At 36.0% G+C, this 26,899-nt stretch overlaps 1 protein-coding gene across 1 annotated transcript in view; it reads left to right on the top strand.

Moving 5' to 3' along the window:
- Window positions 1–26,899, top strand: part of C2CD6 (C2 calcium dependent domain containing 6) — a 126,365-nt gene that overhangs the window by 27,760 nt on the left and 71,706 nt on the right. Inside the window, exons 6-10 of the mRNA XM_012556045.1 lie at window positions 8,847–8,891; window positions 10,346–10,414; window positions 12,895–12,974; window positions 16,537–16,686; window positions 25,836–25,941. Of these exons, the coding sequence (XP_012411499.1) occupies window positions 8,847–8,891; window positions 10,346–10,414; window positions 12,895–12,974; window positions 16,537–16,686; window positions 25,836–25,941 (450 nt within the window). The remainder of the gene's footprint in view (window positions 1–8,846; window positions 8,892–10,345; window positions 10,415–12,894; window positions 12,975–16,536; window positions 16,687–25,835; window positions 25,942–26,899) is intronic.

Genomic DNA, 26,899 nt, shown 5'->3' with positions numbered 1-26,899 from the left:
AACAGATTGAAATTGAAAGTAAAAGGATGAAAAAAGAATGTACAAACAACAACCACAAAAAATGACTTTATTAATATTGGACAAAATACACTATAAAACAAAATATTAGCGATAAAGAAGAGTATCATATAATGATAAAAAAGTTAACCCATCAGAAAGTTATAACACTTATACACATATACGCACCAAAATACACGAGACAAAAAACCAACAGAAATAAAAGGAAAAATAGATAATTCAATAATAATAGTTGGAGACTTCAACATCCCACTTTCAGTAACAGATAAAACAGCTAGACAGAAGATCAACAAGAAATAGAAGACTTGAACAACATGATAAACCGACTAGACCTAATAGATATTTATAGAACACCTCACCCAACAAGAACAGCATATACGTTCTTCTAAGGTGCACATAGAATATTCTCCAAGACAGTCCATATGCTTGGCCATAAAACAGATCTCAATAAATTAAAAAAAATAACGATACAAAGTATGTTCCTGACCATAATGGAATGAAATTAGAAATCTGTAAACAAGGAAGAATTTGGGAAACTCACAAATGTGTAGAAATAGAACAGCAGTCTCCTAAATAACAAAGGGTCAAACAGGAAATCAGAAAGTACTTTGAGATGAATGAAAATGAAGATTCAAAGGACAAAAACGTATGGGATACAACTATAGCAGTGTAGAGGAAAATTTATAGCAATAAATGTCTACATTAAGAAAGAGGAAAAATCTCAAATCAATAACCAAACCTTCAACATTAAGACACTGGAGAAATATGAAAAAACTAAACCTAAAGCAGGCAGAAGGAAGGAGTTAATAAAGGTTGTTGTTGTTAGGTGCCGTCGAGTTGATTTCAACTCATAGTGACCTTTTGTACTACAGAACAAAACACTGCCCAGTCCTGCGCCATGCTCACAATCGTTGTTATGCTTGAGCCCATTGTTACAACCACTGTGTCAGTCCATCTCCTTGAGGGTCTTCCTTTTTTCCCCTAACCCTGTACTTTATCAAGCATGATGTCCTTCTCCAGGGACTGGTCCCTCCTGATAACATGGCCAAAGTATGTGAGACATAGTCTTGCCATCCTTGCTTCTAAGGGGCATTCTGGTTATACTTCTTCCAAGACAGATTTGTTCATTCTTTTGGCCGTCCATGGTGTATTCAATATTCTTCACCAACACCACGATTCAAAGGTATCAATTCTCCTTTGGTCCTCCTTATTCATTGTCCAGCTTTCGCATGCATATAATGCGATTGAAAATACCATGGCTTGGGTCAGACACACCCTAGTCTTCAAGGTGACATGTTTGCTTTTCAACAGTTTAAAGAGGTCTTTCGCAGCAGATTTGCCCAATGCAATGTGTCTTTTGATTTCTTGACTGCTGCTTCCATGGGTGTTGATTGTGGATCCAAGTAAAATGAAATCCTTGACAACTTCAGTCATTTCTCTGTTTATCAGTCTTTTATCATGTTTATCATGATGTTCCTTATTGGGCTGATTGTGAGTATTTTTGTTTTCTTTATGTTGAGGTGTAATCCATACTGAAGGCTGTGGTCTTTGATCTTCACCAGTAAGTGCTTCAAGTCCTCTTCACTTTCAGCAAGCAAGGTTGTGTCATCTGCATATCGCAGGTTGTTAATGAGTCTTCCTCCAATCCTGATGCCCCATTCTTCTTCATATAGTCCAGCTTCTCGGATTATTTGCTCAGCATACAGATTGAATAGGTATGGTGAAAGGATACATCCCTGACACACACCTTTCCTGACTTTACACCATGCGGTATCCCCTTGTTCTTTTCAAACAACTGCCTCTTGATTTATGTATGTCTAATAAAGATTAGATGGGGATTAATAACTACAGAATAGAAAAATAGAGAAAATTATTAAAACCAAAAGCGGGCTCTTTGTAAAGATCAATGAAATTGACAAACCTTTAGCTTGTTTGACCAAGAAAAAAAGAAGACTCAAATTACTAGAACCAGAAATGAAAGAGGGAACATTACTACCAACCTTACAGAAATAAAAATTATAGTGAAACCTATGAGAGCCGGAACTTGACCTTGCTTTTCCAGGTCTTTCAAGTTTTCCACCTTTGACAAGGTGCAGTCTTACCATTTTTCTATTACTTGTTTTAGTGGAATATATTTTAGTTTTCCTTCTCTGACAGGTTTCCACCTCACACACGTTCTGGCTTTCACGAGTTTTACTGTGTAAAGAAATTCTGTGAACAATTGTACACTAAAAAATGGACAAATTTCTAGAAAGACATAAACTGACTCAAGAAGAAATAGACAATTTAAACAGACCTATAACAGTAAAGAGATTGAATCAGTAATCAAATACTATTTATGAGGAAAAACCCAGGTCCGGTTGGCTTCACCACTGGATTCTACCAAACATTCAAAGAAGAATTAACATCAATTCTTTATAAACTTTTCAAAAAGTAGAAGATGAATGAACACTTCTCACATCATTCCATGAGGCCAACATTACCCCAATACCAAAACCAGACAAAGACATCACAAGAAATGAAAACTACAGACCAATATCTCTTGTGAATATGTATGCAAAAATCCTCAACAAAATACCAGTAAGCCAAGTCTAGCAATATATAAAAAGAATTACACACTATTTTTTTGTTGTTGTTGAATTATACACTATTACTAAGCAGCATTTTTCCCCAGGAATGTAAGGTAGGTTTAACATCTGATAATCAACTGATATAATACATCATATCAATAGAGAAAAAATCACATATCATCTCAATAAATGCAAGAAAAGCATTTGAGGAAATCCAACATTCTTTCATGATAAAAACACTCAACAACCTAGGATTACAAGGGAACTTCCTCAACCTCAAAAAGGGCATCCATGAAAAACCCACAGCTACATCATACTTAATGGTGAAAGAATGGATACTTTCCCCCTAAGATCAGGAAGACAAGGATGTCCACTCTCGCCACTTTTACTCATTTTGCTGGAGGTCCTATCCAGGGTAAATAGGTGAGAAAAAGAAATGAAAAGCTTCCAGATTGGAAAGGAAGAAGTAAAACTATATTTGCAGATGATATAATCTTATATATAGAAACACTTAAGGAACTGTCTTAAGCTGGATTCTCTAGAGAAGCAAAACCAGTAAAGCATATAAATATGTATATATAGAGATTTATATCAAGGAAATGGCTCACACGATTATAGAAACTGGAACGTCCCAAGTCCGTGGATCAGGATAGAGGCTTCTACCAATTCACGTAGCTGCAGCGGCTGGCAAACCCAAGATCAGCAGGTTGGAGAGCAGGGCTCCCACTCACAGGTTGTGAAGATCCACGAATCCCAAGATCAGGAGATAAGCTGATGGCTTGAGCCCCAAGAACCAGAGGTCTTATTGAGATGATCATGCGATTTTTTTCTGTATTGATATGATGTATTATATTAGTTGATTATCAGAACCAGAGGTCAGACGAACAGGAGGTAGCCTCAGGATCCAGAGTGAGCAAAAAGCCAGAACGTCTGCTTATATTTGGATGCAGGCCACATGCTCAAGGAAACCCCCTTTCAACTGATTGGCTACTCAGCAGATCCCATCATGGGAGTGATCATTGAGAATCATGGCCCAGCCAAGTTGACACACAATCTTAACCATCACAGGACCTACTAAAAAACTATTAGAACTAATAAATGAACTCAGCAAGATTGCAGAATACAAGATCAATATAAAAAAATCAATTGCATTTTTATACACTTGCAATGAAGAATCTGAACATGAAATTAAGAATACAACTCCATTCACAGTAACATCAAAAAGAATAAAATACCAAGGAATAAATTTAGTGAAAGAACCACACAATTTATATTCTGGAAACTGACAAATAATTGTTGAAAGTAATTAAAGAAGATGTAAATAAATGGACAAACATCTTACGTTCATGGATCAGAAGACTTAACATTGTTAAGACGACAGGACTACCCAAACTGATCTACAAGATTCCGTGTAATCCGTATCAGAATCCTAGCTGGCTGACTTATTTCTACATATTGACAAGCTGATTCTAAAATTTACGTGGAATTGCGAGGGACCCAGAATAGCCAAAGCAATCCTGAAAAAAGAAGAATAAAGTAGGAGGACTCACACTTCCTAATTTCAAAACTTGCTACAAAGCAATGATAATCAAGACAGTGTGGTAGTGGCACAAGGATAGATATACAGATCAATGGACTGGAATTGAGAGTCCAGAAATTAACCCATATATATATATAGTCAACTGTTTTTTTAAAAATATTTTATTGTGTTTTAGGTGAAAGTTTACATAGCAAATTAGATTCCCATTTAACAATTTTTATACAAATTGTTCCATAACATTGGTTACAATTTTTGTAATGTGTCAGTATTCTCATTATTTGCATTCTGTTTGTTCCGTTTCCATTGATTTAGTTTCCCTTCCCCTCCTTGCCTTCTCATCTTTGCTTTTGGGTAAATGTTGACCATCTGGTCTCATATAGTTGATTGTTTAAGGGAGCACGTTACTCATGGGTGATATTGTTTAGTATACAAGCCAATCTATTATTTGGCCGAAAGGTGACCTCCAGGAGTAGCTTCAGTGCCGGGTTCAAAGGGTATTTTAGGGCAGAAGTCTCGGGAGTTCCTTTAGTCTCTACTGGTCCAGTAAATCTGACTTACTTTAGGAATTCGAATTTTGTTCTAAATTTTTCTCCCATTCTATCTGGGGCCTTCTATTGTGTCCCTGGTCAGAAGGGTCAGTCGTGGTAGCCTGGCACCATCTAGTTCTTCTGGTCTCAGGTTAGAAGAGGCCGTGGTTTGTGTGGACTATTAGTCTCATAGACTAGTTTCTCCTTTGAATTTTTGGTTTCCTTCATTCTCTTTTGTTACAGACAAGTAGGGACCAATAGCTGTATTTTAGATGGCCTATCAAAAGCTTTTAAGACCCCAGATGCTACTCACCAAACTAGGGTGTAGACAATTTTCTTTATGAACTATGTTATGCCAATTGACAAAGCTGTCCCACAAGACTATGGCTCTGAGCCTTTTAACACAGTAAACCATCCCATGAGTTGTTTGGGCATGTCTAGGAAGTCTCCATAACTGTGCTCCTTATGTGCTTTATTATATATATGGATATATATGCAGCACACACTAACCCGTATATACATATTCCTACAGATACACCTATCATGCATGTGCATGTACTCACATATGTCTTCCTATACACATATATGCATACATATCTATCTATGTAGCCACACACATATTTTTGGTTGTTATTACTGTTGTCGCGATGTTGGTATATGTTATAACATTTACTGAAGTTGTCCTTCTTTCTTGTGCACTTCTAAGTGTCTTCATTTACCTTGATCATGTTGTGCAGCCTTCACCCATATTTGGTATTTCCTTTCCCATCACCAAAAATAACAAGTGTCTACTGTCTAGAAGGAGCCCTGGTGGCACAGTGGTTAAGAGCTAGGCTGCTAACAAAAAGGTTGGCAGTTCAAATCCCCCAGCCGCTCCTTGGAAACCCTATGGAGCAGTTCCACTCTGTCTTATAGGGTTGCTATGAGTCGGAGTTGACTCAATGGCAATAGTTTACTGTCTAGAAAGTGATTCCCCCTCCCTCCTCCTCCTATCCTTGGTAACCATCAAAGAATGTTGCTTTCCATGTGTATATCTATTCTCGACTTTTTATAATAGTGAGACCATACAATATTTGTCCTTTTGTGATTGACTTATTTCACTCAGCATAATGCCTTCCAGATTAATGTTATAAGATGTTTTGTGGATTTCTCATTATTCTTTATAGTTGCATAGTATTCCACTGTATGTATGTACTACAATTTGTTTATCCATTCATCCGTTGCTGGGTACTTAGGTTGTTTCCATCTTTTTCTTATTGTGAATAAAGCTGCAATGAAAATAGGTGTGTGTATGTCTATTTGTGTCACTGCTTTTCTATCTCTTCCATATATACCTAGGAGTGGGATTGCTGGATCATAAGGTATTTATATTTCTAGCTTTTTGAGGAAGCATCATACCATTTTCCATAGGGGTTGTACCATTTTACAATCCCACCAGCAGTGTATAAGAGTTACACTCTCCCTTGAACCTTACCCGCATTTGTTGTTTTCTATTCTTTTGACTGTTGCCATTTTTTCAGGGGTGAGATGGTATGTCATTGTAGTTTTGATTTGCATCTCTCTAATGGCTAATGATCACGAGCATCTTTTCATGTATTTGTTGGCCACCTGAATGTACTTTTTGGTGAAACGTCTGTTCATGTCCTTTGTCCATTTTTTGATTGGATTTTTTGTAGTTTTGTTGTTGAATTATTGGAGTTTTCTATATATTTCAGAGATTAGATCCTTGTCAGATATGTCAGGACCAAATGTCAACTTTTTTTCTTTTTTAAGTAAGGGTGCCAAGACCATACTAGACTAGTCTTTTCAACAAATGGCGCTAAAACAACAGAATAGCCACACGCAAAAGAATTAAGTTGGGCCCTTGCCTTACACCATGTACAAAAATAATTCAAAATGGTTCAAAGACCTAAATGTAAGAGGAAAAAACTCTAAAACTCTTAGGAGAAAACAGTAGTGTAAATCTTCATGTCTTTGGATTTGGCAAAGGAGTCTTAGATATGACACTAAAAACATGAGCAACAAAAGAAAAAACAGATTAATTGGAATTCTTCAAAATTAAAAACTTTATGCTTCAGAATACACCATCAACAAAGTGAAAAGACAACCCACAGAATGGGGAAAAAAATTTAAATCATAATATAAGAGATTTATAAAAGACATATCTAGAATATATAAAGAACTCTTATAACTCAATAATAAAAAGGCAAATAACCCAATTAAAAAAATGGGAAAAGGATTTTAATAAACATTTTTCCAAAGAAGATATAAAGTGGCTGGCCAAGAAGAACATGAAAAGATGCTAAACATCATTAATCATCAAGGGAATGCAAATCAAAACCACAATGTGATAACATTTCACAACCACTAGGATGACTAGAATAAAAAAATTTAGTTAACAACAAGTGTTGTAGAAGACATGAAGAAAGCAGAACCCTTATACACTGCTGATAGGAATGTAAAATGGTGCAGCTGCTTTGGAAAACAGTCTGTAGTTCTTCAAATGAATAAACCTAGAGTTATCATTCTTGTTAGCTACTGTCAAGTCAGCCCAGATTCATGGTTACACATGCAGAAAAGAAAGAAATGCTGTCTGGTCCTGTGACATCCCCATGATCAGTTGTAGATTGGACAATGTTCAGTTGTGATTCATAGGGTTTCCATTGACTGATTTTCGGAAGTAGATTGCCAAGCCTTTCTTCTTAGACCATCTTAGTCTGGAACCTCCACTGAAACCTGTTCAGCATCATAGCAAAATGCAAGCGCCTACTGACAGACCAGTGGTGACTGCGTGTGAGATGCATTGGCCGGGAATTGAACCCAGGTGAGAGGTGAGAATTCTAACACTGAACCACCAATGCCTCTTATACCAAAACCAAACCAAACCCACTGGCATCAAGTTGATTCTGACTCACAGTGACCCTATAGGACAGAGCAGAACTGCCCCATAGAGTTTCCAAGGAGCAGCTGGTGGATTCAAACTGCCAACCTTTTGGTTGGCAGCTGAGACCTTAACCACTGTGCCACCAGGGCTCCATGCCTCTCACAGAGTTACCATATAACCCAGAAATTCTATTCCTAGCTATATACTCAAGAGAAATGAAAACACATGTCCACACAAAAACTTGTACATGAATGGTTATAACAGGATTATTCATAGTAGCCACATTATTCTTAGTAGCTGAAAGGTTGAGACAACCCAAATGTGCATCAACAGACGAGCTGATAAACAAAATATGGTATATCTGTACAATGGAATATTACTCAGCCATAAAAAGGAATGAAGTACTGATACACGCTACAGCGTGAATGAACCTTGAAAACATTATGCTAAGTAAAAGAAACCAGTCACCAAATACCATATATTATATAATTTTATTCATATAAAAATCCAGTATAGGGAAATCTATGTAGAGATAAAGCAGATTAGTCGTTGTTTAGAGCTGGGGAGGTGGAATGTGGGGACAATGGGGCAACAGCTAACTGATACTGGATCTCTTCTTAAGGCCATGGAAACGCTCTACAATTCACTGTTCTGATTGTTTCACGTATCTCTGAGTATACTTAAAACCACGAATTGTACACTTTAAATGGGTGAATTGAATGGTATATGAATTATATCTCAATAAAACCATTAAAGATTACAAAAAAGATGTAAGGTAGCTTGTTAACCATGGAATTGGGATTCCATGAACTGTAGTGGAAAATGTTGGGAAGAAAGGGAACAATGAGATGTTAGGTTAGGTAAGAGAACTTATAGGACAGCAGAGATGACAAGAGATGGTGACTAAGAGTACCAAAGCTTTATTTGATTAAAAAGATCATAACAGTCCCTGACAGATGAGAGAGGTTATGTCAGGAGTCAGCTGATTGTGTAGATTTATGTTTAAATGACCCGTCAAAAGGAGGGTGGACATGGCAGTTTCTCTAAGACTTCCAAAATGGGGAGCTATAATTAGCAGGAAAGCAGGAAAGTTTTTGCCTAAAACATAAATGTAAATATTAACATTTATTTCCATCACTTCTACCTGAAATTTTAATTTTTTTCTGAACATTCATTATGTTTGTGTTTCAGCTATTAGATTCATTCATGCATTAAAAAACCATTACCTGATTTTTACTATGATGTGGTTTAGATCTACATGAATGATTCTATATTTAAGAATTTTATTATTTATTGCTTTTTTCTAGAAAGGATGCTTTACTGAAGAATTGCAAATTTTGAATAAAAACACAGTAAGAACTTTATTGAAACTTATAGTTTTGTGCACATGTAATATTTTCTTAATGTTTCATATAAGTTTAATGTTTGTAGCCTATATCTATATCTCTATTAGTCACCGTTTGAATTAATGTGAATGTATTAAATAAAGAGTACAATATTTATTCACAAAATCTTAACACACACCCTTTTTAAAAAGCTGCAATCTTACTGCTAAATAGTGGAAAAGAAAATAAGAAATTATTGGATGAGAAAGTAAAATGCCTCTAGCTATGTCTTTGCACAGCCTCAGGAGCCTCACTTACTGGATTGAGGAAGTATTCTTTTTCTCCTTGGGGAGTTTCTAAAGAGTTTTGTTTACAATTCTTATTCTAATTTCTTTTTATAGACTTAAAAATTATTGTCTTTGTTAGGTGCTATCGAGTCGATTTTGACTCCTAGCAGCCATGTAGGACAGAGTAGAACTGCCACATAGGGTTTCGAAGGCTGTAATCTTTACAGAAGCGGACTGCCACATTTTAATCTTGCAGGGTGGCTGGTGGGTTTGAAACGACGACCTCTCGGTTAGCAGCTGAGCTCTTAACCACTGCACCACCAGGGCTCTTTTAAAAATAATTAGCTTAATTAATTGATCTTCTGCTATTCAGAGAGGCTTCAGGGGCCAATAGACAAAACTGGGGGAAGGGTCATAAAAAACAATGATGAACATTTAAGGTCATTACCTCTGACACCCTCCTTCATTTCACATATGAGGAACCTGAGGGTCAGAGAGGTAAAATCACTTGTATAAATAAAATTTTTATCTTAAAATGGAAGTGGAAATGGAAGAAATGTGAGTACTTAAAATATATATATATATGTATGTATGTATATGTACATATACATACACACGTATATATAAATATATGGAAGTAGTACAGCCAGAATGTTCCTTAGAAGTGAGGATGGTGAGACTTCATCTCATGTACTTTGGACATGTTATCAGGAGGGACCATTCCCGAAGAAGGACGTCACGCTTGGTAAAGTAGAGGGTCAACGAAAGAGAGGCAGACCCTCAATGAGATGGACTGACACAGTGGCTGCAACAATGGGCTCAAACAGCAACGATTGTGAGGATGGCACAGGACGTGGCAGTGTTTCCTTCTGTTTGTACATAGGGTTGCTAGGAGTCGGAACTGACTTGACGTCACCTAACAACAACAATAACATATGAAAATAATACATATTTCAGCATAATCGTATTAACAACTGTAGGTTGATATTTTCTGTATTTTAATCGTATACTTGAACATAAAATTTTTTAACATTCCAGAAACTCAATATATTCTATAGGAGTTCCTTGTGTAAATGCTTTATTTATCAGGAGATTCATGCTTTGGCTTCTCTAATTTATAAATTTGTTAAATAAAAATATCACTTCTACATTAAAATGTCATTCTGATTAAACATAAATTTGCCACATGTTTAGTTTGTCTGCAGGGTGCAGATAGAATTTATGTTCTCCTATGGAAACTTTGGTTTTGGATTTTCACATCAGGTTAGTTCACCTCTTTATAAAAATTATTTTATTATAGCTCTTCAGTCACACCATCCACCTTTTAGCCTCTGTCCTTTCCAGTTTGATAAACTCTTTAAGATAAACATTTTAAGAATGCTATTTTTCTTCAGACTAAAGAAAAATGAGACTTTACTATTATTTGCTTATACATTTTAAAATAACGATCTTGTATTCAAAATGTCTTTACTATAAAACTTGCTTTTGTGTATGTGTGTATACACACACAGATTTATGTAATTAAAAACAAAATTATTTTAAGTATTCAGGAAGTAGATGTGAATTTTTACATCTAAAAATATTAAAGATTGAATCACTGATGTTATTCAGATAATATTTTATACTCTGACCACATATGCTTCTTTCCCCCCACAGTAATTTCAACATTTGATACTATTTGAACTGTTCTTAATTCATTAACAGAGTAATACACTCAAAGAACATATATTCCTAACTTTTTCGCCGGCCTCTTTAAATTCATTACCATATATCCTTGTTGCAGTAAAACATTTTTGTATACTAACCTTTGTCCATTTCTTTGATTATCTCCTTAGGCTAGATTCCTAGAAGGTAAATTATTGTCCAAAACAATGACCTTTTGAAGGAATTGTTCTAGAAAAGTTGTACCAGTATACATTCTTACCAAGTGTTTGAAAGAACTCTTGATATCCCTGGATATCACCACAGCTTTGGGGCATTAAAAATCCAGCCCCACTGCTGTTATAGAAAATGATCCCTATACTTTATATATAATCTTTTTTTAAATTTCAAGTTGTTGTTATTTTTATCATTTTGAGTGATTTTAAATTAGAAGTTGGAAGGGAGTCCATCGGTCTTATTAGTCTACACCATGTTAATGGAGAATTCTCTGTAACATGATTTTTCATATTTTGCCTGTGGTATATCATAATAATTTCTAATACATTTTGAGTCAGAAGAAACTAATATACAAATGAATACAAATGAGAGATACAAGGCACAAACTTCTATTTTTCTTTTTTTCTTCTACTCTTTGATTTTTCTTTCTTTTCCCTTCCTCCTATTTTCTTTTTTTATCATAAGTTAGGCTTTGTAAGGACCCCTAATTATTTAGTCCTTTTTATAACAGTCCTAGCTTAAACACTAACTTCAGAGATGGGTTTTGTATCTTAATATAATTATGACATGCAACAATAGCCCTTCTTAGGGAGGCGTACTCCTTTTCAGATAAAACAGGGCAAGTATTTTATGTAGGTGGTGGTGTTGTCATGTGCCTTGGAGTGGATTCTGACTTAGAGCGAAGGACAGGGTAGAATTGCCCCATAGGCTTTTTCCTAGGCTATAAAGCAGATCTCCAGGTCTTTTCTCCCAGGGAGCCACTGGTAGGTTTGAACCGTAGACCTTTCAGTTAGCAGCTAGTGCTTAACCATTGTGCCACCAGGGCTCCTTTTTATGTAGTTAAAAAAACCAACCAAACCCATTGCCATCAAGTTGATTCCGAACAAAGTATGAAAAAGAAAGGGATATATAATAAATGTTCAATTTTTAAAAAGTTTAATATATATGAACTTTTCAGGTCTTAAACACCAGTGATATAGTCCCCTACTTGCCCATCATGATACTGTAAAAAGAGCATAGCTTTGGGGACAGACAGAGTTTCATTCGAATCCCGGCTCTCAGGCCTCTTTTGGAAACCTTGAACAGATTACTAACTTTTAGTATCTTCTGTAAAATGGGTACAATGATCTACATTACAGGATTGTTGGGAGGATTAAATAAGATTAAAGGTATAAAATGCTTGGCAAATATTAAGTTCTCAATAAATGATAAATGTTAGTTCTTTTTAAAAATATTTTATTGTGTTTTTGGTGAAAGTTTACACAGCAAATTGGTTACATTTTTCACAATGTATCAGCATTCTCATTATTTCCATTCTGGTTGTTCTGTTTCCATTAGTCTAGTACAGTACAGTACTCACAGGTGATATTATTTATTTTATGATTGAATTAGTCATTTGCCTGAAAGGTGACCTCTGGGAAGGATTTGAGTTCCAAGTTTAAAAGGAATCCCAGGGCAATAGTCTCAAGGGTTTCTCTAGTCTCTACCGATCCAGTAAGTCTGGACATTTTTTTTTAGGAATTTGAATTTTGTTCTACATTTTTCTCGATTCTATCCTTGACCACCTATTGTGTCTCTGGTCAGAACCATCAGTAGTGGTCCTTCTCGTCTCAGGTTAGAAGAGGCCATGGTTCATGTGGGCTAGACTTGTGGACTAGTTTCTTCTTTGAGTCTTTGGTTTCCTTCATTCTCTTTTGTTCTGGATGAGTAGAGACCAATAGTTGTATAGTTCTTCCTTGTTTTCATTTCTTTTCTCCTTATTTGTATCATTTTAGGCCTATTCCATAGTCCTGGGGGATAGTAGTATTAGGGTGAACTGTAATTGTATCTAAATATTATTAAAATATATTTGTCTTTTTCTTTAGTTAAAACCTTTTCAGAAAATTATCGAGCCATCCATGTTTATGAATATTGCACCACCTCCAGAAAGAAGAGACCCTGTGTCGTAAGTGTTTTAAAGGTCTTATTAACAAGATCAGATCATGTGGCAATTAAAAAATTTAGTACATTTGATGGAGCATTTTGGTTGTCTTATGATAGGCTTCAGGACATGACCAGGATGGGCTAAGACTCCAGTGTAAATAGAGCAGTGAATTGTTCTGCTCAATAATAATAATAAAAAAAACCAGTTGCTGTTGACTTAACTTAGACTCATGGCGACCCCATGTGTGTCAGAGCAGAACTATGCTCCATAACATTCTCAATGGCTGATTTTTCTGAAATATATTGCCAGGCCTTTCTTCTGAGGTACCTCTGGGTGGACTCGAACCTCCAACCTTTGGGTTAGCAGCCAGGAACTCTGTTATGCTTAATAAGGTGAGAGAAATTTTGAGTTTCTGGAATTAGCCCTGGAGAGACAATGTGAAAGGTGAGATCTGGAAATAAGAAAGCAAAAAGTGAGGGTGCCAACTTCATGGCAGAAGAAGGGAAAGGATGGGTAACCTGAAGGAGAAAGTTGGCCAGTGAGATATTCCTTTTGGGGAAAAAGGTGTGAAAGTCTTAAGATCTAATAGTTGTCAGTTTTCTGCTCTGCAGTATAGCAATGTACACCTACTGCCACAGCACTCCTATTGTTACTTTCAAATCTTCAGCAAAAAACATCCATGGCAAAAAAATATCATTAACAAACCAAAAATAACTTAAAATAGAGTATTCCAACCAATCTTGATATTTCAACAGTAAAGGTTGATGGGAGCCCTGGTGGCACAGTGGTTAAGAGCTTGGTTGCTAACCAAAAGGTTGGCAGTTTGGATCCACCAGCCGCTCCTTGGAAACCCTATGGGGCAGTTCTATTCTATTCCATAGAGTCGCTAGGAGTTGGAATCGACTTGACAGCAATGGGTTTGGTTTGGTTTTAAGGCTGATTAAAGAAAAACGAGCACCTGAGAAAGAGACTTACTCTGTAGTGTTATCAAAGACTAAGAAATGGGGAAATTTTTAATGTGATTGAGAGATTAGGTATAGGATGGAAGATTATATTCTGAAGTACTTATTACCTTATACCCTCAACAAACTGGGTGTTATTAAAAGTAAACATTGTCCATTTGATATTGGTGACTTGTTGCAATAGTGAAATAGAAGAAATAGTTAAATGGAAGTTTTTTTTTTAATGTGTTGACCATTATTTCCTAATCCATCCATTGATTCAATAAGCATTTATTGAATATCTACTATACCCCCTCCCTCTGCCCCGAGGCATTGAAAATACTCAGATAATGATACTTGGTCCCTGTCCTCAAGTAACTCATGGTTTAACGTGAAGGTAACATGTTAAAAAAACCAAAACAATCATAATACAAAGACATAAGAGCCGTCATAGAGGTAAACACAAGAACTATGGAACACAGCCGAGGAGCTTTTAACGCTTCTCAGGGAAACTGGGGAGGAAAGTACTATCAATTAAAGCTCCACAAAAGAAACAGTGTTTAAGATGAGACTTCAAAAACAAGCAGAATGCATCAGGCTGATTTTGGAGGGGTAAGGGGACACATTCCCAGCGGAGGCGCATATATAAAAGCAGGGAGCCACAACAAAGAGACTGTTATGTTGTGAATGGCTAAGAGCATAGGAGCAAGGAGGGATGAGCTGGAGGAGTAGGTGAGATGAGATATGGTGGTTAAGAGTTCAGGGGCTAGAGCCAGATTGCCTGGGCTTACACCCTGGCTTTGCCATGTACCAGCTGTGGGATGTTGACAAGTTACTTATGCTCTTTATGCTTAATCTATTGAATAAGATAAAATAACAACTACCTCAATGAGTTACTGTGATGGTTAAATAAAGTTACATGTAAAGCACTTAGAAAATGGTAGTAAATAGTAAAATGCTTAATAAGTTATTAGTTATTTATAAAAGTAATAAATATTTTATAATCACTATCATCATCATTCTAGGTTTATGCTTCTCAAATGTGAGTAGATTTTACTCTTTTGGGTCCTCAGGAGTGTGCCAGGACAACACAAAGGCAAAGGAAAACAGGTGCATCTTTCTGAAGTATTCCTTTTACTCAAAGGTTTTGAGAGGGAGAATACTAGATTAAACTTAATGTCTACATATTATGGAGTAGAATAAAAAGACACATAAAATTTTAAGATAACAAAATATTTCCAAGAAATGAGGTGTTTGGGTCTGACTGCTTTAGTTTACACCCCCACACTCCTTCACTGTCCTCTACCCATAGGAGTTCTTCACTGGAAAAGTTTGGAGGTACTGCAGGAGGTCTAGAGCCATTGAAGAATTTTAAGTGGGGAAATACTATGATCAGCTTGCATTTTATACAGATTCTACCAGTGGGATCAAATATGGACAAAAAGGGTTTAGGATTAGAGGCCAAGGATTGGAGGAGGCTGTTGCATTATTCTAGATGAGAGATATTGACGATTTGAAGTAAGGCAGTGGTTTAGTGGGGATACAGAGGAGCAAATTAATCTGTGGAATATTTAGAATGTTTAATCATATAGTCTGCAATTAGGAAGTGACTAATTGGGGATGAAAGATGATAGAAAGGGGAAAGAGAGGAGAAAAAGATGTTCAGATTATGGATCATTGGGTATATATTTGATGCTGCTATTTGTTATTTGGAAACCCTGGTGGCACAGTGGTTAAGAGCTACGGCTGCTAACCAAAAGATTGGCAGTTCAAATCCACCAGGTGCTCCTTGGAACCCCTATGGGGCCGTTCTACTCTGTCCTATAGGGTTGCTATAAGTCAGAATCGAGTTTATTTGTTATTTGCTGAACCAGGGACTACTGAGGAAAGAGCATATTTAGAAAATGGGGAAATGGTGAGTTCTATTTGGACATGAGCTCTAGAATCAGACTTGTGCTCAAACGTTGTCTTTGCTACTTACCAGCTGTAAGACCTTGGAGAAGTTGTTTAATCTCTTTGAACCCCAGTTTTCTCACATGTTAAAAAAAAGAAAACCCATTGCCAAATTGAGTTGATTCCGAATCACAGTGGCCCTATAGGACAGAGTAGAACTGCCCCGTAGGGTTTCCAAGGAGCGGCTGGTAGATTCGAACTGCTGACCTTTATGGTTAAGAGCTGAATGCTTAACCACTGCACAACCAGGGCTCCATATGTAAAATAGGATATGATAATTATTACCTCATAATTAAATGAGATAATATACATAGCCATATGGACAAAATCCCTGGCACACAGAACATTCCAAGGAATTAATAGCTTAAAAAATGAGATACTCAGGAGATAGAGATTTGGGTCTAGAGGTTGGGAGAGATGTTGGGATAAAGTTCTTCAAGCACTTTCTACTTCTCATTAGAACCTGGATCCTTCCCTCTTTTCCCACTTTTGCTTCCCATGAACTTAGTAGCAAGAATAATCAAGAGAGCACTTTTCTCCAGATTTCTACTCTTGTCTTCTTTCCTAGCTCTAGCCTTTGATGGCCCAAGGTCAAGTGAGCTGACAGTGTAAATGCAGAAGGATTCACCACTGATTTCAGAAGTGTACTTTTGTATACTTCAAAATTTAACCTTATTACTATTTTTCAGAAATGTTATTGTACCACAGCCAGTAGAATATCCAGCATTCTTATCCCCAGACCTAAATGTTACTGTTGGGAAGCCAAGTACAGTGTCAAGTAAACACAACCAGCCATCTGTTGTGCGACTTGAAAAACTTCAGCAACCACCCCGGGAAAGGTAAAAAAGCACAAAAGTTTTCATCTTATTCATGTGTTATTTATATTACATGTTAATTTCTTCCTTTGAGACATGGACTTGCTATTGGTCCATCACCTTCACTGTGGTGATATTTCATGGGTTCAAAGATTATTCCTGATTATTGCTTATCATATTTAGGTGTTTGTTTTTAAAAAGTCAGCCTTATGGCAGGAAAAGAAATGAAAAGTCATTTATATAGGAGAAAGAACAATACCTTACCAAAGGAAAAGAAAACACAGAGGACTACATAAGGTCTCCAGAAAGGAACATCCATTCAAAGAACTTTGGCTCTAAAGGGAATAGAGGTTAAGGTGGCCACTTGAGAACCCCCATAAGATACCATTCACATAAATGATACATACCCACTTTGATGTACCAAATAACCTGATAGAATGTCCTTAAATTCTAACTCTTAGTAGTCCCATTGTAGCCTCCATATCCTAACATTTCTTAATGTATCTCTAACATGTTAGAGGAGTTTGAACTCATTAATATACATGAAACTTTTATTTTTTTCCAGTAACAACCCCAACTTTGCTTTGTCAAACCCCCACCCCATTAAATAGCAGAAATTTTAATGATCGATCAATCTGATTCTATCATTTTTCAATAGTTTCCAATTTTTAAAACATTCCAATGTCTGAAAACATAGCTATGTGTTATTAGGTGCCATCGAGTCAATTCCGACCCATAGCGATCCTGTGCACAACAGAACAAAACACTGCCCGGTCCTGCGCCATCCTCACAGTCGTTATGTTTGAGTCCATTGTTGCAGGCACTGTGTCAGTCCATCTTGTTGAGGGTCTTCCTCTTTTTCACTGGCCCTCTACTTTACCAAGCATGATGTCCTTCTCCAGGGACTGATCTCTCCTGATAACTTGCCCAAAGTACTTTATGAAGTCTTGCCATCCTTGCTTCTAAGGAGCATTCTGGCTGTACTTCTTCCAAGACAGATTTGTTTGTTCTTCTGGCAGTCCTTGGTATATTTAATATTCTTCGCCACACCATAATTCAAAGGCACCAATTCTTCTTCAGTCTTCCTTATTCATTGTCCAGCTTTCACATGAATAGGACGCGATTGAAAATACCATGGCCTGGGTCAGGAGCACCGTAGTCTTCAAAGTGACATCTTTGCTTTTTAACACTTAAAAGAGGTCTTTTGCAGCAGACTTGCCCAATGCAATACATCATCAACTACCCAGGAAAGGTAAAAAAGCACAAAAGTTTTCATCTTATTTATGTGTTATTTATATGTTAATTTATTTCTTTGAGACATGGGCTTGATATTGGTCCATCAACCTTCGCTGTGGTGATATTTCATGGGTTCAGAGATTATTACATAGATGATATAAACTTCAGGGGAGGTTGAAAAATGTTTTCTGTATGTCTGTGAAGAAGAGAAAAATTGAGATTGGTGAGCTCTAGCAGTGCCTGCCACAAACTTGTGTTAATATAGCTTTACGTTCTCATCTGTCAAACCACACATTTGAAGCATTGTAACATCAAGACTAGTGGAAGCACTTGGCACCTGAAAAAGCGGTCCTAACATAAAAGAATGCTGTCCATGCATATGATCTGAATTTATTGTACATGCATGCTCTGTGGGAGGGTTCTTTTGCTCTGCCTCTTCACCCAATGATGTATTCCACAGGTCTCTTTTGTGCTTTTCTCATCCTTTTTTCTTTACACTTCAGGATAGATATTAATTCTGGTCAGTTGTATGGGTTGCAAATGTCTTCTCTCAGTGTGTACCTTCTCTTTTCACTTTTAAAAATGTTTTTTGAGAAGCAGAAGTTCTTAACTTTAATATAAATTTATCAATATTGTCTTTCATGATTAGCACTTTTTTGTGTCTTATTTAAGAAAATCTCCCTACCATGAAGTCATAAAGACATTTTTATATTTTCTTACATTTTCTCTTTTACATTTAAAGGCAAACCATTTGAAATTATGATGTGAGGTAATTTCATTTTTTCCCATATGGGTAACTGTCTTAGTTATCTAGCTCTGCTGCTTCTCACCATCTGTGCCATCTCCTGTGTAACAGCTCTCCTCATTTCCTTCCGAGTACTCTAACAATTCACAGTTTCAAAACCGCTTCTACATTTTAGATATCTATTAGAGCAGCACCCCACTCTTGGTACCAAATTCTGTCTTAGTTATCTAGTGCTGCTGTAACAGAAATACCACAAGTGGATGGCTGTAACTAAGAGAAATTTATTCTCTCACAGTCTACTGGCTAGAATTCCGAATTCAGGATGTCAGCTCCAGGGAAAGGCCTTTGCTCACTCTGGATCCTGCAGCTGGCTCCTGTTCATCTGACCTCTGGTTTTTGGGACTTCAGCTAGCAGCTTACTTGCCATCTTTCCTACCAGTCTTAGGATTTGTTCATCTTTGTAGCCTGTGAGCAAGAGCCCTCCTGTCTGACCTGCTAATCTTGGGTTCACCAGCCCCTGTGGCTACGTGAATCAGGACAAGCCCCAGCCTGACCCATGGACTTGGGATGTTCCAGCCTCTTCAACCAGAGAAGTGAGCTGACAGACATGAGGACCTCATACCACCAAGAAAGCAGGGCTGGGAGAAGAGTGCGTCCTTTGGATCTGGGGTCCCCGCTCCTGAGAAGCTCCTAGGTCAGGGGAAGATTGATAACAAGGACCTTCCCCCAGACCCGACAGAGAGAGAAATCCTTCCTCTGGAGCTAAAGCCCTGAATTCAGACTTCTAGCCTACTAGACTATGAGAGAATAAATTTCTCTTTGTTAAAGCCATCTACTTGTGGTATTTCTGTTACAGCAGCACTAGATAACTAAGACAGTAACCAACTGTCTTAGCAGTATTTATTAGATAGGCTCTCCTTTCCCAAATGATCTGCAATGCCACCTCTGTTATTCACCAAGTGTCCGTATGTGCATGTTGTGTGTTTCTGCCTCTCTCTTATCTTCCTTTAGGTCCCTGGGTGGTGTAAATGGTTTGCACTTGACTACTAACCTAAATGTTGATGATTTGAACCCACCCAATAGCACCTCGGAAGAAAGGCCAGGCAATTTGCTTCCATAAAGATTTCAGTTAAGAAAACCCTATGGGGCAGTTCTACTCTTGTAAAACATCAGAATCGACTTGATGGCAATGGGTTTGGCTTTGGTTTTCTGTTGCATTGGACAATTTGTCTATCCCTGTGCCAATAATACCACACTCTCTTATTTACTATATCTCTATAGTCTTGACATTTGATAGGTAAACTTCTTCTACCTTATTCATCTTCATGGGTGTTATGGCTGTTCTTAGCTCTTTGCCATCCATATATATTCTGGAGCCAATTTGTGAAATTCCTTAAAGGAAGTTCATGTGAATTTTGATTGGAATCACATTTACGAAACAATTTGGATTCAATTTACATCTTTATGATATTGAATTTTTGTACCTAGGAACATTCTCTCCTTCTCCCCCTCTCCTATCTCTCACCCCATCCCTTCCATTTCTTAAGGTCTTCTTTAATAACTTTCAATAAAATTTTTTATTTTTTTTCCATAAAGGTCTTTTACCTTTTTAAAAAGATTTTTATTGTAAAATAAAATACAGACTCAGAAAGCAACACAAAACAAATGTGTGACTTAGTAAATTACTGTAAGTTGAACATGCTTATAATCACCATGCAGGTAAAGAAATGGAACTTTGGTAGCTACTCCAGAGGCCCTCCATGTGCTGCATTCCAATCACATCCTTCTTCCTTCTAAAAGTAGCCACAATCCTAACTAGTAGTTATTTCCTTGCATTTCTTTATGGATTTGTCACCAGTGGTGCATAGTTAGATATTTTAGTTTATTTCTCCCCCACTGATGAAATTGATATTTTTTTAAGTTTCTTTTAATTGACAAGTTCCTACTCCAAACTTATCTTTTCTTTAGAATTTATCTGTTGAAGAGCCTGGGCTATTAGAGTTTCTCACAGTCTGGATTTTGTTGATTGCATACTAATCATTTTGAGAGATCTTCTCAGGAACATAGTGTAATCTTTTGATATGTAGTTTCTTTTTGTTTTTTTTTAATTTGAGGAAAGTTTCTTTAAAGTTGTTCTGTTTCCTTGCTTTGAATTTCTTATTCAGGGACTTCTTTTATTCACATGTGGGATCTTCTTTGCCTGTCTCCAATATCGGTCACTTTCTCTCAAATCACTAATATCTGTTCATTAAATTTTATCTTTTTCACTTTTTATTTCTCTTAAGGCATTATTTGTTGTGTTCTTTCACCTATGTTTCTTTTGGTTTAGTCTTCAGTCTGAAAGTATTTTACCTTTTATTTTCTATTTTTTTTTCTTTCAGCTCATTTCAGAGTTTTAATATATTTTCCTTTCATATCTTGTATCATTTTTGCTTGCATCTATGTTCACGTTTGAGTTTAGTCTATAATTTTCCTTTTTTAACAATTTTCTTGTCAAATTTTATTATCAAGCCCATAGTGGCTTTATGGAATGAATTGGGAAACATTCCCTCTTTTCCTAAGACTGGAAAGAGTTTACGCAAGTTTGAATGTTTGCTAGAACTCACCTGTAAAGTCATGTGGGCCTAAGGTTTTATCTGTGGGAAGATTTGTAACTACTGATATTTAACCAGTGATTTGATGTCTTTAAATTATTCAGGCTTTCTATTTCTTTTTGAGGCACTTAGGTAAGTTGTATTTTTCTAGAAATTTGTTCATGTTGTCTAAGTTTTAAAATTTATTTGTGCAAAGCCATCCCTAATATTATCTGTTATCTCTGCTTTATCTGTATTTATGTCAGTTTTCCCCCTAATATTAGATATACGTCTTCTCTTTTTCTTGATAAGTCTTGCTAAAAGTTTATCAATTTTGTTAGAGTTTTAAAACAATTGGCTGTTTTAATCCTCTGTACTATATCTTTTCCATTGCATTGATTTTTGTTTTTTCTTTATTATCTCCTTTCCTTTACTTTCTTTAGGTTTATTCTTTTTCTTCTCAAGTTGGATGCTTTGGTTATTAATTTTTAGCATCTTTCCTTTTTTAATATAAGTATTTAAAATTATAGATTTTTTAATTCTATTTTCACTGCACCACACTAAATTTTTATATTGTTTTGTTCCAAAATTTTATATTTTCTATTATATTTAACTTTGACCATGAATTATTTAAAAGTGTGCTTTTAATTCACAAATATATAAGGATTCTCTAATTTATCATTTTATTTGACTTCTAAAGTAATTTAACTGTGATCTAAGTACATGATCTGTATATTACAGATTCTTTGAAATTTGTTGAGAATTGCTTGATAGCCTAGAAAAGGATCCTTGTCATAAATGTCCCATGTGTACTTGAGATGAAAGTGTATACTAACTGTTGGCTGAGAGTTCTATACATGTTCATTATATCAATTATATTAATTGAATTCAAGTCTTCTATAGCTTCACTATTCATAAGGTTTTCACTGGCTAATTTTTTTCAGAAGTAGATTGCCAGGCCCTTCTTTCTAGTCTGCTTTAGTCTGGAAGCTCAGCTGAAACCTGTCCTTCATGGGTGACCCTGCTGGTACTTGAATACCGATGGCATAGCTTCTAGCATCACAGCAACATGCAAGCCCCCACAGTACAACAAAATGACAGATGCATGGGGGAGCAAATATTTCGAAAAGCTGGACTATATGAAGAAGAACGGGGCATCAGGATTGACTCATTAACAACCTGTGTTATGCAGATGACACAACTTTGCTTGCTGAAAGTGAACAGGACTTGAAGCACTTAATGATGAAGATCAAAGACTACAGCCTTCAGTATGGATTACACCTCAACATAAAGAAAACAAAAATCCTCACAACTGGACCAATAAGAAACATCATGATAAATGGAGAAAAGACTGAGGTTGTCAAGGATTTCATTTTACTTGGATCCGTAATCAACATCCATGGAAGCAGCAGTCAAGAAATCAAAAGACACATTGCATTGGGAAAATCTGCTGCAAAAGGCCTCTTTAAAGTGTTGAAAAGCAAAGATGTCACCTTGAAGACTAAGGTGTGCCTGACCCAAGCCATGGTGTTTTCAATCGCCTCATATGCATGCAAAAGCTGGACAATGAATAAAGAAGACCGAAGAAGAATTGATGCCTTGAGTTGTGGTGTTAGTGAAGAATACTGAATATACCATGAACTGCCAAAAGAATAAACAAATCTGTCTTGGAAGAAGTACAGCCAGAATACTCTTTAAAAGCAAAGATGGGGAGACTTTGTCTTGCATATTTTTCGTCTCACATACTTTGGACATGTTATCAGGAGGGACTAGTCCCTAGAGAAGGACATCATGCTTGATAAAGTAGGGAGTCAGTCAAAAAGAGGAAGACCCTCAATGAGATGGATTGACACAGTGCCTGCAAAAGTGGGCTCAAGCATAGCAATGATCACGGTGATGGCACAGAATCAGACAGTGTTTTGTTCTGTTGTACATAGGGTCACTATGAGTTGGAACTGACTCAACAGCACTGTCATGGATTGAATTGTGTCCCCAAAAAATGTCTGTCAACTTGGCTAGGTTATGATTCCCAGTATTGTATGACTGTCTACTATTTTGTTATCTGATGTGATTTCCCTATGTGTTGTATATTCTATCACTATGATGTAATGAGATGGATTAGTGGCAGTTATATTGATGAGATCTACAAGATTAGATAGTGTCTTAAGCCAGTCTCTTTTGAGATATAAAAGAGAGAAGTGAGCAGAGAGACATGGGAACCTCATACCACCAAGAAAGGAGTGCCGGGAGCAAAGTGCATCCTTTGGACCTTAGGTTCCTGTGCAGAGAAGCTCCTAGACCAAGGGAAGATTGATGACACGTACCTTGTTCTAGAGGCAACAGAGAAAGCCTTCCCCTAGAGCTGATGCCCTGAATTTGGACTTATAGCCTACTAGACTGTGAGAGAATAAACTCCTCTTTTTTAAAGCCATCCACTTGTTGTATTTCTGTTATAGCAGCACTGGATGACTAAGACAGGCACCTAACACCAACAACATATCTTTACTGATTTTCTTATTTCTGTTACCTAATATCAATGATTAAAAGTGGCGTGCTGAATTACTCCACTCTAATGGTAGGTTTCTCAATTTCTTCTTGTAATTTTGTCAGTTTCTTTAGTAAGTTTTCTTATTGGAATATAACATACAATAAAATACATAAATCACATACAGCTTGATTCATTTTTACTAATTAGCACATTTGTGTAACCACCACACATATCAAAATATAGCATCACAGCATATTCCCTTATACATTCTCCCAATTAATGCCCCATAAAGGTAACTACTGTTCTGACTTTCATCACCATGTATTAATTTTATCTTTAAAAAAAAAAAAAACTTTCTATAGATGGGATTAATCAGTTATATGTAGTCTTTTGCGTCTAAATACTTTCGCTCAACATTATGTCAGTGAAAGTTATCCACACTGTAGTAGTAGTAGTTAGTTATTTTTCATTGTTATAGGGTATTCCACTGTATGCATATATCATATTTATCCATTCTACTATTGATGGAAATTAAGTTATCTTCAGTTCTGAGCTGTTAAGAACAAAGTCTCTATGAACATTCTTGTACATGTCCTTTTGGTGAATTTTCACATTTCCGATCAGAATTGACTTGATGGCATACAACAGCAACAACATTATCTAGAGTGCAAAATGTATTTCAGCTTTGGTAGATACTGCCAAACAGTTCTCCAAAGTGCTTGTATCCATTTACATAATTTCTATCAGCACTGTATGAGAGTTCTATTTGCTCCACTCTCTTACTCTACTTGGTATTCTTAAATTTGGGGTTTTTTTTTTTTTATTTGGCTTCTTTTGCCATTTGTGTGAGTGAGTGGTGGCATCTAATTTCAGTTTTTTGAAATTTGTTAAGACCCTTTTATAGTCCATCCTATCTTTGTAAATGTTGCATGTGCACTTTGTTGTTGTTAGGTCCTGTTGAGTAGGTTCCAACTCATAAGAATCCTATGTGCCACAGAATGAACACCATCCTGTGCCATCCTGACAATCGTTGCTACTTTGAGCCTATTGTTGCAGCCACTGTGTCAATCCTTCTCATGGAGAGTCTTCCTTTTTTTCACTGAAAAAGAATGTGTATTGTTGGATGCATTGATTCATATATCTCAATTAGGACAACTTTATTGTGGTGTTCAGTTTTCTGTCTGCTTGTTTTATCGCTTTTTGAAGGAGAAGTGTTCCAATCTGTAATGCATGTAAGCTATTTTATTAGAAGCATATGAGTTTAGAATTATGTATCTCTTGTGAATTGAACCTTTTATAATTATGTAGTGAGCCTTCTTACCCTTATAAGGCTTTTGTTTTACAGTCTATATTTCTGACATTAATATAGTTACCACAACTTTCTTTTGGTTACACTACCTGGTATATCTTTCTTTTATATGGCTTAATATTTATTATTTACTTATTTGTTTTCAAATAATAAATGAATTAATGGAATCAATTTATTAATGGATGGATATCCTGAAAATAGTCAAAATACCCTCCAATCAGAAGATTCTGTAGTATGTAATAGAAAAACAGAATTTCTTCTGTTATGTACCTTATTCCTGGCAAATTCATTTAAAATGTTTGATTTCCATTCAATTCTTGTCAATTACATCTTTAAATAAGTCAAGCCTTTTGAAGTTTCTTGGATTAGGAGCTAAAATCCTTTTTAAAATTTGTTTTATTATGAAAGATATATATGTATGGAATAATTTATAAAACATGTGTATATAGTTTAAATAAGACCAATATATATTGAATAACTTCTGAAACATGTAAATATAGTTTACATAAGGAAAATAAGGTCATTGTCTAGATGTTTATGATTCAGGTTAAGTAATACAGGGTCAACAATATCAGAAATATTTTGTGTGTCTGTCCTTACCAGATTATATCCCTCTCTCCTACCCTCCCCAGGTAACTACTGCCCTGTTTTTGTTGTAATAATTCCTGTTTCTTTGACTGTATCTCTAAACAATATATTACTGGTTTGCTTCTTTTTGAAATGTTTATAAGTTCAATCATACTGTGTATATTCTTCTGTAAGTCATATATATTCTTCTGTCATTTGCTTTTTTTATCTATAGGCTTTTTTTTCTTTCTTCAGGTTGGAAAAAATGAAAAAAGAATACAGAAGTTTGAGCACATGGGTAGAAAAAGCTAGCTATTTAGAAAGAATTCTTACTCCAGCATTGGAACATAAAGACACAGAGGTAATTAACCTAATACATTCTCTCATATATAACTTTTAATACTTTTTATTAAAAGAGAGATTATCATATATAAAAGTGATGGCCAGATGTTTCTTATTTGTTCTGTCTCTATAAAATAATATCCATTGTTCACACACCATCCTATTTTAAAAATGTGGCATTTAATAAATACTGATCGGTAGTTTACAAGGTTTAATTTTTAACAGTTTTACTGAAATTTAATTCACATACCACACAATTTATTCATTTTAAGTGTACAATTTAATGGCCTTTACTGTATTCACAGAGTTGTGCATCCATCACCACAATTAATTTTAGAACATTTTCATTACCCCAAAAAAGAAACCTCACACCCATTAGCCGGCACTCCCAACTCCCCTATTTTCCACTAGCCCTTGGCAGCAACTAATCTACTTTCTGTCTCTATAGATTTGCCTGTTCTGAACATTTCATGTAAATGGAGTCAAGCAATATAACATCTTTGGTGTCTGACATATTTCACTTAGCATGTTCTTGATGTTCTTTCATGTTGTAGCATGTATCAACATTTCACTCCTTTTTATTGCCGAATAATATGTCACTGTATGGCTATAGCACATTTCATTTATGTATTCATCAGTTGATGCACATTTGGGTTGTTTCTCCTTTTTGGCTATTTGTGAATAATGTTTCTATGTACATTTGTGTGTGAGTTTTTTTTATGTGAACATATGTTTTCAATACTCTTGAGTATGTACCTAAGAGTAGAATTGATGGATCATATGGAAGCTCTATGTTTAACTTTTTGAGGAACTGCCAAACTGTTTTCCACAGTGGCTATACTATTTCACATTCCCACTAGTAGTGTATGAGGGTTCTAATTTCTCCATGTTTGCCAACACTTGCCGTATTGGGTCTTTTGTTTGCTTGCAATCCTAGTAGATGTAAAGTGGTATCTCATTGTGGTTTTGATTTGCAT

This window comes from Trichechus manatus, unplaced genomic scaffold, assembly GCF_000243295.1.
Source record: "Trichechus manatus latirostris isolate Lorelei unplaced genomic scaffold, TriManLat1.0 scaffold00056, whole genome shotgun sequence".
Lineage (NCBI taxonomy): Eukaryota > Metazoa > Chordata > Mammalia > Sirenia > Trichechidae > Trichechus > Trichechus manatus.
The sequence above is the reverse complement of the archived record's forward strand: the minus strand, read 5'-3'. Positions and strand labels throughout refer to the sequence as shown.